The 12,916-nt window shown below is 46.9% G+C and overlaps 1 protein-coding gene across 1 annotated transcript in view; it reads right to left on the bottom strand.

Moving 5' to 3' along the window:
• Positions 1-4,699: 4,699 nt before the first annotated feature.
• Positions 4,700-12,916, bottom strand: part of SCML4 (sex comb on midleg-like 4 (Drosophila)) — a 38,650-nt gene continuing 30,433 nt past the window's right edge. Inside the window, exons 4-5 of the mRNA XM_010003861.1 lie at positions 10,330-10,475; positions 4,700-4,825 (exon numbers count right to left, since the gene is read on the bottom strand). Coding sequence (XP_010002163.1) covers positions 4,700-4,825; positions 10,330-10,475 — 272 coding nt within the window. The remainder of the gene's footprint in view (positions 4,826-10,329; positions 10,476-12,916) is intronic.

Here is a 12,916-nt window from a genome sequence, read left to right as displayed (position 1 = left end):
GCAGCAGGAAGGACAGGAAGGGCTGTGAGGTGGCTGTGCTGGGGCCAGAGGAAATCACACAGAATTGTCATGGTTGGAGAAGATCTCTAAGATCACCGTGTCCAACTATCAAAGGACATCCCTGGCTGCCAGAGTCAGGGCCAGGCTTTGGATCTGCTCCCTCTCCAAAGCTGAACACCTGCTCCTGCAGGTCCTGCCTTGCCTGGGTGGCACTGGCTGGACTGGAGGGTTGTTTGTGCTCCTGCCACTAGTCCAACAGATGCATCTTTGCAAGTCAAAACTTCATCAGCCATTTTCCTGTCATTTTGCTGGTTATTGCTCCTTTTGCTTATCATGTCCTACTTCATCTCTCCCAGCCATCCTTCCTTTAAGAAGGAAAGAAGTGGAACTCATGAAGACTGCTGCCAACCTGTAGAAATTCAGTGATCAGTTCCAAGGCAGTAACAGCCCTGAATGATGCTTTACCTGCCAGTCCCAAGGGTGCTGCCTGCATTAATCACACTGAGCTAGGCTGCTACAGCTGCAGAGGCCACTGTGCTCCTCAGCCTGCTAAGCAAGACAGTGGGCTTGGAGGGATGGAGGCATTCCTAGAGGCATTGCTGGGCACTCAGTTAGGTCTGGCTGGGGAAGGAGGTATTTCTTGGGGTGAGAGGAGAGGCCATGGCAGCAGGTGGGTGGGAAGGTGGCTGACCTGTGTCACAGCAGAGGCTGAGCTGGTTGGTCATGCTGGATGCAAGAAGATGGTGTGCTTGGGACACCAGACCTCTTAAGCCCTGCAACCAGCACCTGAACAAGGGGGGAACTCTTCCTAAATCCTTAGACTTTGTCTGCTTGCTTTTTTTTACATTATTATCTGGAACACCTCTCCTATGGAGACAGCCTGGGAGAGTTGGGGTGTTCAGCCTGGAGAAGAGAAGGCTTCAGGGAGACCTTAGAGCACCTTCCAGTGCCTGAAGGGGCTCCAGGAAAGCTGAGGAGGGGCTTGGGACAAGGGCAGGGAGGGAGAGGACAAGGGGGAATGGATGAAAACTGGAGGAGGGGAGATTGAGGTGAGGCATGAGGAGGAAATTCTGGAGTGTGAGGGTGGTGAGAGCCTGGCCCAGGTTGCCCAGGGAAGCTGTGGCTGCCCCATCCCTGGCAGTGTTGAAGGGCAGGTTGGATGGGGCTTGGAGCAGCCTGGGCTGGTGGGAGGTGTCCCTGCCCATGCAGAGGGGTGGGGCTAGATGATCTTGAAGGTCTCTTCCAACCCAAACCATTCTGTGATTCTAGGATATGATTCTATGCACATTCTGAAGCAGCCCAAGGGCCTTTTGATCCAGCTGTGAGTGCTCAGAAGCAGAAAAGAGGCACATGACTTGCTTTTAAGGGAATGCACCCACTTGTTGGGAACAAATGCACAGCTGGACTGGCTGCAGTCTGAAGCAAGGGCTGCAAGTGGAATCGCAAGTGAAGTAATTTGAACAAGCAATGTCTAAAGCAGCAGCTAATGGAGAAGCAGCTGAAATGCATGTTCTGGCTCTTTAGTGCTTGCTCTGAGGAAATGGCCTTGACACCCTCGGCACAGCAGAGCTGCTTAACCACTCTCACTGACAAGACTTGAAAGAGAAAAATTAGGTATAACTACATTGCTTCAGTAATGTTTGCCTCCAAATTGCTTTTCATTTAAAAAAATAACAATGAAGTGAGGAATTCTTGTTACAAGCAGTACTTACATGTGTCCCTGCACATGCAGGGAGGGGTGGAACTTGATCTTTAAGGTCCCTTCCAACTCTAACCATTCTGTGATTCTATGAAAACTATTTCAGCATATTAAATGTAAGAACATCATTGCTGCTGTGGAGTCTGTAAATATGGGGTTGTAAACATTTGATCTGTAAATATTGGGTTAGTATTTTCAGCCCTCTCAGCTGTCATGTCCAGGAGAGGGGAAGTGCAGAGAAGGGGTGAGACACAGGGCTGAATGGGAAGGATTCTTGCTGACAGGAACCTTGAGAACAAAATGTCAGGTTACAGATTCTCCAGGAAAACACAATAAAAAGCAAAAAAATCTTTTTGGAACAAGAATGTTCCATTTCCAAAATGTCAACATGATGTTTTGACATTACCCAAAGCTGCAGTTTCAGTTCAATACAATTTTACGTCAGAAAGTGACAAGCTTATATCAAGAGTTTTCACTTTGACAAAGTGGGATTTTCCAGCCATCTGATAAATTCTAACCAGCTCTGACTCCTGATATACTACAGCCAGGTGGGTTTCTAAGTGGGAGAATTAAAATCACCATTTGAAACAAAAGAGAGGCTCAGTAAATTCAAAATGAAGGGGAAAAGAGGAAAAAAAACTGTATGAGGACTCTCTGAGGGTGACAGTACTAACACAGCAACATTTTTACATCTTTTGGGGATCTTTGTAAGGAAAACGTTGATTTTTAAAATCAATGTAAGACTGAAAAGCCAACTATACAGGTTTGATAGTGGTGTGGAGTCTCAACCAGGCAGTTGGATGAACAGGTTTGCCTTCTCTACACCATGGACACAAAGTGGTGCAGGTGGGTGTCACCTCCCAGGCACCAGCACCTTTAGGGTTCAGTGTGTGACATCACTTGGGAGGGTACAATTTGTTGTTTAACACACTTGCTCAGCCATCCCTGTTAAAGGTGTTCCAGCCTGCAGGATTTGCTGAGCCCTGTAAAGATCCAATCCTGCCAACAGAGGCAGGCAACTTGTTTCATTTGGGGAGTAAGTCCCCAAGAGTTCAGTGAAAGCCTTATGGGGTATGGTTTCTCACACTGTTAAGATTTTCAGGGTTAGGTCTTGAACAGGTATCTTGCTGTAGGGGTTGCAGTCCAGCAATGTGCATCAAGTTGAACTTTCTTCCATGAGGTATTTTTGGCAAGACTCTGTTCTGCATAAACAGGGTCAGGAGGTGTGAGGACTTGCATATCACCAGGACCCCCTTTCCCAGTTCAGCTCTAAAATAACCTGCAGGACCTACGAGCACTTGCTACATCTCCTTGTCATGCACTAAGGGTTTAAACTCTACAGATGTGTCCCTTCATCACCCTCCTTTGTGAGGGTTGAAAACAAGGCCCTACCCATGCCACAAATCACCTCCTCACCCTGAGACCTGTCCTGCCTCTACCTGGCTACATGGAGCATCAACAAGCACCTTTTGGGTTTGTGTAAGAGGCAGAAGAGCATTATTTTTAATCCACTAGAGGTGGAAAGCCCAGCACATCTGCATGTGCCCTGAAAGCTGCAGCACAACCAGAGACCGACCCTACGGTGTCCACCCTGGACCTGACCATGGCTGGGAAGAGCAGAGATGTGTCCTGCATTGCCAGCTCCTGTGGGAAAGGCTTCCCACCTGCCTGCCTCACTTTAAAAAAATGCAAACAGAAACAAACCCAGACATTCTGGGCTTTTTTAGGGTGTCACAAGCTACACCAGCCAGAACCAGCTGGGGGAAGGGAGCCTGACAGCTGAGCAGGGAGCCCCATCCCCTTTGGTGTGAGGAGGAACATCCTGCCAGAAACACTCTCTGCATTCGGGCTTTTCTTGGATTTATCATCTGTACACGATGGGGGCTTATCCTGCTGGGAGCCTGAGATTCCTAGGCGGTATTTCTAGATGTGCTCGAGAGGGGAGTCGTGATGGTCAAAGCTCATCAGGGAAGAAGCACCGTGAGTCGGAGCTGCAGCCTCAACTCTATTAAGGCTGCTCCCTCTAGTGGGAAAAACTGGTTTAGCTGCAGAAAAAAAACACCTTTCCCCTATCTTTCTTTTCTTTCTTTCTTCTTTCTTTCTTTTCTTTCTTTCTTTCTTTCTTTCTTTCTTTCTTTCTTTCTTTCTTTCTTTCTTTCCTTCTTTCCTTCTTTCCTTCTTTCCTTCTTTCCTTCTTTCCTTCTTTCTTTCCTTCTTTCTTTCCTTCTTTCTTTCCTTCTTTCTTTCCTTCTTTCCTTCTTTCTTTCCTTCTTTCTTTCCTTCTTTCCTTCTTTCTTTCCTTCTTTCCTTCTTTCTTTCCTTCTTTCCTTCTTTCTTTCCTTCTTTCTTTCTTCTTTCCTTCTTTCTCTTCTTTTCTTTCTCTTCTTTCTCTTCTTTCTTTTCTTCCTGCCTGCCTTGCCTGCCTTTCCTTCCTGCCTTTCCTGCCTTGCCTTGCCTTCCTGTGAAGAATTCAAGTGTTCCAGATAGTGCAAGACACAGGGCTGTTCCCATCAGACAGGAGGTGACCTAAAGCTGTGCTCTTCCAGCCCTGGAGCATCAGTGGTGGAGCTGGAGCCCATCTGCTCCAGCTCAGCAGTGGTTCCTCCTCTGGGGCAGACCCATGGTGAGGGAGGGACTCTTGGTTAGTCTTCCAACAGTCCTCAGCATATGCTGTAGCTGTCTTTTGTTTTTGATTTCCCACTTCTAATTACAAAAATAGGACTTACTATAATAATAATAATAATAACAACAATAATAATATTAATGATACAAAATAATCATTGTAATCATATACTTTTTGGCAAATTATTAACACAAAGCAGCCCCAAGGACCCCATTGGACTAAAAAAAGGTGACAATGCACAAATGTTAAAAAAGCCAAAGTCTTTGTTAGAAAAAGAAGGAAAACCAATCTGCAAATGGATGCATTTCTGTAAGGCAACGTTACCTTTAGCTACCCATCTAGATGTAGGTCAGGTTCTGTTGTTGTCCAATCCATTGTTAAAACTTGGCTTGCTTGAGCTTATCAATGTGGTAACAGAGTTTCAGTGCAGGTCCCAGTTTCAGCCCCAGGTATTTCATGATCATGTCACTTTTCAGCAGCAACAAAGCATTGCCATCGATCTCCTGGTGTCAAAAGAGAGAACAAGCATCAAAACGTGGTCACCCCCTTCCAGTGCTGTGTCCTAACACATTAAATAAGAAAAGGTGAATCAGAAACAACATGACTTTTAGAGCAGCTAGCTGGAATTTTAAAAACTGAAACCTGAGGTATCATGGAAGGTAACTTTAAAGAAGGGGTTAATACTTTTTATTCTTCAAGGAACTCTAAGGCTTGTCTAGATTTAAAAAATCAGGGTTGCTCTAAGCCCAGTTCTGAGAGAAGCCAGTCAGGCCTGAGAGAAAGGAGTGAGTGATGGGGAGAGGGAGACAGGGATGTGGCCTCAGGAACTGCTAGTAGCACAGCTCTGAATCTCAGTGCCAGCTTTGTCCCTGGCTGTCAGCGTGTTTCACATATTCCCAGTGCACTTCTATCCAGTGCTATCATCTATCTATCTATCTATCTATCTATCTATCTATCTATCTATCTATCTATCTCTATCTCTCTGTGTCTCTGTCTCTCTCTGGTTCTTGTTCTTCAAGATAGTAGTAACTTGCTGATCTCATTGTATGTATTAATACAATTTCCTAAAATTTCATTTTGCCATCATGTAAGTGGAGGAAATTACCACCAAATTCAGTGTTCTTATCCCAGAGCTGTTGGCTTGGAAGCCTTGTGAAAGCACCAAGTGAGCACAGGGCAGCTGGGTGCACAGAGAAGCAGGCTCTGCTTTACTAAGGACTGTAAAACACAGAAGGTTTCAGCTGCCCTGTCCTTCCTCACATCCTGAGCTTGCCTGGTGTTTCCTAACTCTACTAGTGGATCCACTAAAAAACATCTACCCTCCTCCACAGTCTCCACTTACATCCTGGGACCATCAGAGCTAAACCATAACAAGTTACAACAACGTAACACATACTCATGCTGTACATATTGTCTTCTGGTTCTGATGGTCAGGTCTTTCCTCTGTGATCCATTACCTACTAGTTAAGCACTACTATGGATCCTAATTTACCCTGATCATTATTATTCCATTCAGTAGGTGCCTTAGCTGATGAGCAGTTAAGATCAATTTCTGATTGACTCAATCAATGAATGCTCTTCATTTTGCAAACTCCAATCTATCCATGGTAGAAACTAGTTTCACCTTCCCTTGCTCCTTCCTAATACCTTAAGGATAATAGGGTTATCCTATTATCCTTAGTTAAGTTGAGTTAAGGGAAAGTATAAGAAGTACAACTCATAATTAATATTTTTGTAAGAAAGAACAGCTCCTGGAACTGTGGTGCCATAGGGTAAAAACACTGTCAAGGGTTTGGTGTGAAGGCAGCTGTTTCTAAATGCTGAGTTCAGCATTTTATTATTTCCTTTATTAATACAGTGTAGGGGTCAAAATTAAACTCCATGACAAGAGTATGCCAGAGGGAGTATTCATATCCAATTAAATATCCCATATTAGCCATGTCCCCGTGCAGATTGTTGGCTGGACTTCTCTGCAGTGTTACTGTGTCAGCTCTTTTAAAAAATCATTTTTAAAAGAAGAATTCTGGAGCATGGTCCCCACATCTCCAATAGCCCCACCAGAAGATCTTGAACCAAATCAGGAGCTGGTAACATTCAGAGCCATCAGTGCAATTGGTTTGTTTCACAGGAGTTGAAATCTGACCCACTGCAGCTGAGAATGTTGGTGGAGATCATTGCTATGTGGGGTGGGCACAGCAAAGGGCTGAGCTGTGAGGGCACAATACAGTGGGTATGAACACACAGCTTCCACTTGCAAGATTGAGTATGACTGTGTGAGGACACTGTTCAAAAAGCAGAGTAGCCCCTGAACAAGCTCTGTGCCTGCAACCAACAACAGCACTCGGTGGTGGATGTTCCCCAGCATGAGGTTTCTCTTGAGAGAAACAAGTCTCCACCTTCACGAGTGTTTCAGCACTTAATTCTGAGTTAAATCAAAGACTTGAAGGTCACTCTCCTGCCTGGGATATATCCATAGCCTCTCTCTTGTGTTCTGCAATCTTGTGAACAAACACCAACCCTGGTAAGGTCCCCACATGTGACAGGAGTGCAGGGAGTGGCAGCTCAGTGGTCAGTGCCCAAACACTGAAGATAAAGGTCTACAGAAAGATGCATGCTCACAAGCCTGATGTCAAGCACTGGCAGAAACAGGTTGCTATTAGAATTAATTGGATTAATTGTCTTTAACTCAAAGCTTTTTGTCCCCTTCACACATGCATTCACCAATCACTGCTCATAATTAAACTGTCAGACCATAACACTGCTTCCACCCCTTCCAGCTGCAGTTTTCTACCTGCTAATTCCCTGTGTAACTTTCCCCTCCTCCATTTCCTTTCCTACAGTCTTTCTACCAAGTGTTTCTTGCTGACAGAGCACAGCAGAAGGGGGGTAGGAGGTAGTTTCATGGTCTTTGGTGGACACTCTCAGGAGCCACCTGTACCAGAGCTCCTTGGGTGTCTTGGGAAGAAGTGAAGTTGATTTTCCTGGTGGGAAGAGGAGAACTAGGTCATCCTGAAATGCCTATTGCAAGAGTGGAGAGTGCACCTCTGAACTGCACCCTGGGAGAAGTGGCTTTGGGGCCTGTGGTTACAGAATCATAGACTCATAGAATGTCTGGGGTTGGAAGGGACCTTTAAAGGTCACCTAGACCAGCCCCTCCTGCAGTGCAGTCCTTTTAACTAGGTCAGGTTGCTCAGAGCCTCCTCAAGCCTGACCTTGAATGTTTCCAGGGATGGGACCACCTCCTTGGGCAACCTGGGCCAGGCTCTCACCACCCTCACACTCCACAATTCCCTCCTCATGTCTCACCTCAATCTCCCCTCCTCCAGTTTTCATCCATTCCCCCTTGTCCTCTCCCTCCCTGCCCTTGTCCCAAGCCCCTCCCCAGCTTTCCTGGAGCCCCTTCAGGCCCTGGAAGGTGCTCTAAGGTCTCCCTGGAGCCTTCTCTTCTCCAGGCTGAACACCCCAACTCTCCCAGCCTGTCTCCAGAGCAGAGCTGCTCCAGCCCAAGGATCATCTTGGTGGCCTCCTCTGGACTCTCTCCAACAGCTCCATGTCCTTCCTATGCTGGGGACTCCAGAACTGGCCACAGTGCTCCAGGTGGGGTCTTACAAGAGTGGACTAGAGGGGCAGACCCAAATGGCTTAATACAGCAGTGGAAAGGCATACTGTCCATGTGCAGGATACCTCTCCCTCAGCCTTTTCTTCCTGGTGGTTCCACCACTCTCTCCCTCCCCGTGTCACTGCTCAGATGAGCTGGTTGCCAATGCACCCACTGCAGGTGACAGCTGGGCCTTGTCAATGACAGTAAGTGCTTCTAAGTAAATTATGCTCCTGCTTCATGGAAAGATTGAACATCCAGGAAGATATGGCTAAGGTTAATGGACTAATCACTTGTCTCTCACCCCTGGGGTCTCCACACTAATCCAGATGAGATTTGAAGGCTGAAAAATTGCAGGGACATATATAACTGGAAGGGATAATTGAATTGAGTTGTGTGGCAACCTCACCCATCTTCCCACACCTATGGCACATTTTACAAGGAAACCAATGACAAGCAGAGCCCACAGGTGCAGGGTGTTTCACAAAGGATGACAGGGACAGTCTTTAGTGGCAATTTAGCTCAGTCTCTGTGGTCACAGAGCAGCTGGGGTATCATGGCATGGCACTGCCCTGCTGCAGGGTGACAGCACCTGCTGCCATCCTCTGCTTACAACTGGAAACGGGGCAAAAATGGTGCTTTTGCAATGTACCTATTTACAAGATGAACTTAAAATGTTTCCTTTCCTTTGGGATGTACCTGTACATCTCTCAGCTCTCTCTCCCTGATGCACAAACCCTGTTGGTAGTCTCAAAAACTCACTCTAAAGTAAGTTCCTTTAAACCTGAAGGCAGGTTCATTTTCATGTGTTCATTTTCATTTCTGGATATTTTCATTTCATATCTGGAAATCCTGCATCCAGTGTGTAGCTGGAAGCCATCAGTTGCCTCCCTCAGCTCTTGTCTGCTACCCCACATTCCCACCCATCCCTGCTGGCCCACGGGCAAGGAATAGGACTTGGTCATCAAGGCCTCTCCTTTGCTTTGAAACCTAAGGTGCTGATCAGCAGCCAGGGCTGTGGGGCTCTTCTTGTTCAGATCAAGGTCCAGGCACTTACATCCAAAGCTATGACCTCCAAGGGAGCACAGGCAAGGCACTTTCAGGGCAAAACCCATTTTCATATCCAGACTGGATTGATCAAGGGGGGATGGAGGAGGAGGAGAAGACTGAAGACACTATTGGGTGCATTGATGCCAACTCCCTATACAGCAGAAGAACAAGTAACTCAAGATCAGATATTTACAGTCTTTCCCTTAACTAATTAAGGGACAAATAATTTCCACCACTGGAGATTGCCCAGCAAAAGCAACTACCATGTTCTCCAGTGAGTCAGCAGGTCTGTTGAATTTGGTTATGGAGTGACATAATAATACTGAGGGGAAAAGGATTAAAAGCTGGGCTGTTTGGGGTTTCTCCTGCTAAGTATCTTGAGACACATAAAAATGTTCTTCAAAGAAGAATCAGAGATGGACTGGGAAAAAAATTGTCATTGAGATGAGGCTGACAATGAAATATGAGCATCAGATCCTCTGTGCTTTCTCTTGGGCTTGGCACAGAAACTATTTATTCTGGCATAGTTGGGAACAAATAGGGAGCAGTTCTTAATGACATTGTTGGGGTGTCCTATGGGTAGGATAGGTCAGCATAGGATGGGATAGGAAGGGAAAGAGAGGAGAGGAGAGGAGAAGGAAAGGGAAAGGGAAAGGGAAAGGGAAAGGGAAAGGGAAAGGGAAAGGGAAAGGGAAAGGGAAAGGGAAAGGGAAAGGGAAAGGGAAAGGGAAAGGGAAAGGGAAAGGGAAAGGGAAAGGGAAAGGGAAAGGGAAAGGGAAAGGGAAAGGGAAAGGGAAAGGGAAAGGGAAAGGGAAAGGGAAAGGGAAAGGGAAAGGGAAAGGGAAAGGGAAAGGGAAAGGGAAAGGGAAAGGGAAAGGGAAAGGGAAAGGGAAAGGGAAAGGGAAAGGGAAAGGGAAAGGGAAAGGGAAAGGGAAAGGGAAAGGGAAAGGGAAAGGGAAAGGGAAAGGGAAAGGAAAGAAGTGAACCTATTTCAGTTGGCAGCAACCTACAATGATCATCTAGCCCAACTGCCTACCACTTCAGGACTGATCAAAAGTTCAAGCATGTTCTTAAGGGCATTGTCCAAATGCCTCCTAGATACTGGCAGACCTGGGCATTGACCACCTCTCCAGGAAGCCCCTTCCAGCATTTTCCACCTTCTTGTGTGGTAAGTGAACATCTCTTCAGTCCAAGCCCCTCAGCAGTGCTGAACACCTTGCAGGGCCCTGCAATCCACTTGGCTGAGCACAAACCCTGCCTAGAGCAGCCAACAGCATCTGAGGAGGGGTGTGTGTGATGAGTGCTGACCACCTCTTGGCTTTAATTACCCAGAGGTGCTAAGGGCATCCTTCTACGTACGTGTTTTCTGAAGAGCTCCACGTGGGGCCCTAAAGTATGAGGGTCTGCATCTTTCACAAACCACACCACGTCCTCCACTGTCCAGGTCAAAGGATTCTTGCTCGATGGCTGAGCTGCTGCTTCTTGTTCTGATGAAGGACTTGAGGCTGTCAACACAAAAAAAGCCCACAACAGTGCATGGCAGTGACACAGGGTGGTTGCCTCGGTCGGTGAGTGTGCAGGGGTACAGCATTGGACATCAGACCTGTGTGTGTAAGTATCAGCCTGAGATGGTGGGGTGGGGAGGCAAGGGGTCTTGAAGCAGTTTCTGATGCCCCTGCCTATCAGGAGACACGATCCCAGCTGGCAAATTGCATTAAAACACATGAAACCCTCAGGTCCCTTCTAGGGAAGGAGAAATGTGCCAACTGCCAGGCTCTTCAACCGAGCTGCCCCTGCTGTCTGATCTGCAAGCAGCAGGCATCTTGGCTCCAGAAGGCACCACCCTCCCACCTGGAGAGAAAGTGCTTCAGCTCTAAACAAAGGACTTTGCCGTTGAATGCAAAGGTTAGAGGATAAAACCAGGATCTAGCAAATAGGGTTGTGTCTTTTTTTTTTTTTTCTTTGCATTCAAGTATTCAGACTTATTGTGGAGCTTAAAGGAAAGTTTCCAGTCTGTATCCTCCTAGTCTTAGGCTCTCAGGAAGCTGGTGGTCCCCAAGGAATGCCTATTTGGAAAGATACTAAAACACACAAAGATGAACATTGTACATGTGACTTTTTAATGGTACAAGCCCTGGATGATTTAAGGTCACTTTGGCTTGCTATAGCTTTAAATCAAGTGAATAAAGGCACATTGGAATGAAAGTGCATTTATGTTTTTATACTTTGTCTCCACAGAATTATAAATCTCAGCCTCCACATGAATATAATTTGCACCCCCACTTATGCTGCTTCTCTATTACAAGGACTATATAATGCCAGGCTACAGGAAATCTGTTTAAATATGTTTATATCCACACCAAGCAAACTTTGCATTAGCAGGTGGCAGCACCCAGATGGACCAAGTGTCACTTGCCCAGCCCTGCTTCTGTCTTGCCATTAAGGCCCAGATTTTAATGAGAGAGGTAAAAATGGTAAGGAAGTAGGCACTACAGAAGACAGAAAAGGAAATGGGAGAGTACAAGTAGAGGGAGACTAAAGATACATCAACTGGAGCCTGGAGAGGCCACAAGTAGCCAAGAGGGCAATCAGAGCTGCTGAGGAGAGAAGGGCTGAGCTCTCCAGAGGAATAATCATAGAATCATGGAATCAGAGAATCATAGAATGGCTTGGATTGGAAGGGATCTTAAAGATCATCCAATTCCAACCCACATGCAACCAGCCCAGGTTGCTCCAAGCCCCATCCAACCTGCCCTTCAACACTGCCAGGGATGGGGCAGCCACAGCTTCCCTGGGCAACCTGGGCCAGGCTCTCACCACCCTCACACTCCACAATTTCCTCCTCATGTCTCACCTCAATCTCCCCTCCTCCAGTTTTCATCCATTCCCCCTTGTCCTCTCACTACAAGCCCCTGTAAAAAGTCCTCCCCTCCCTCTCTATAATGAGCTTACAGAGGCAGATGAATGGTGTGAGAATCCTCCTGTGTGACTCAGAAGGTGAGGAAATGCAGTGGGCTGGGTCTGTGGCTTCTGTAGATTGTCACTCCATTGACTTCAGCAGAGCTGTGCTGATTTATATTAGCTAAGGCTCTGCCCATATATGCCCAATAATGGCTTTATGGGCACGTTGGCCCTTCATTCCCTGCTGCCCTGCTCATCCTCTGGTAAAATGTCCTGTCTGTTTTGCAGTTCTGAAGGATGAACTCCAGGAAGCAGCAGCACTATGAATGTGCAAATCTGGTCGATGGGCTTCATAATGGGCTGGGATGTAAATATCATGATAATTACACTCTCATTTGCTAAGTCACTGCTCTGGATATAAAGGACAAGGAATTGCCGCGGGTCCTCTTAATTAGGCAGTGAGGGTTGGTGTTCCTGTGGACTCGGGTGACCCTGGGCTCTGCTCACTGAATTAATGGAATCCACAACGGTGCAGACACCATCTGGAGCCCTTGGCACAAAATGCTGAAGACAAAGAGTGCAAAATGAGCAGGGTAATCTTGGCCAACCCCTGGATCATCAGTAACATCGAGTCACTTTGTCAGGGATGAGCAGGAGAGCCGAGTCTGGGCTTGGAGGCAGAGAGGTGATGATTTCTGCCCTGCCTCATCTGCTCTGCTCTGGGTGCCATGGGTGGAGATACTGGGCTTGGCACTTCCAACCAGAGGGCAGGGAGAAAACCAGGCTTTCACTAACCAGCTGGGAAAATAAAGGGAGTGGAGAAGGGTTTGGCAGCTCCCAAAGGATCTCAGAAGTCTCTATGCTACTGCCATGGGCAGGCCAGGGGAGATGTGCCCCTGCTGAGGACCACAGGTTTTCCTTTACATTTGTATGAATATAAGGAAAGCCCAGGGGCCTCAGCCCAGGAATTCCAGCAGACCCCTGGTTCAGGGTCTCCTCCCCAGAACCTGCTTCTTCCAGAAATGCCAGGAAAGGGCAAAGGGAA

This window comes from Chaetura pelagica, unplaced genomic scaffold, assembly GCF_000747805.2.
Source record: "Chaetura pelagica isolate M959 unplaced genomic scaffold, ChaPel_1.0 scaffold128, whole genome shotgun sequence".
Lineage (NCBI taxonomy): Eukaryota > Metazoa > Chordata > Aves > Apodiformes > Apodidae > Chaetura > Chaetura pelagica.
The sequence above is the reverse complement of the archived record's forward strand: the minus strand, read 5'-3'. Positions and strand labels throughout refer to the sequence as shown.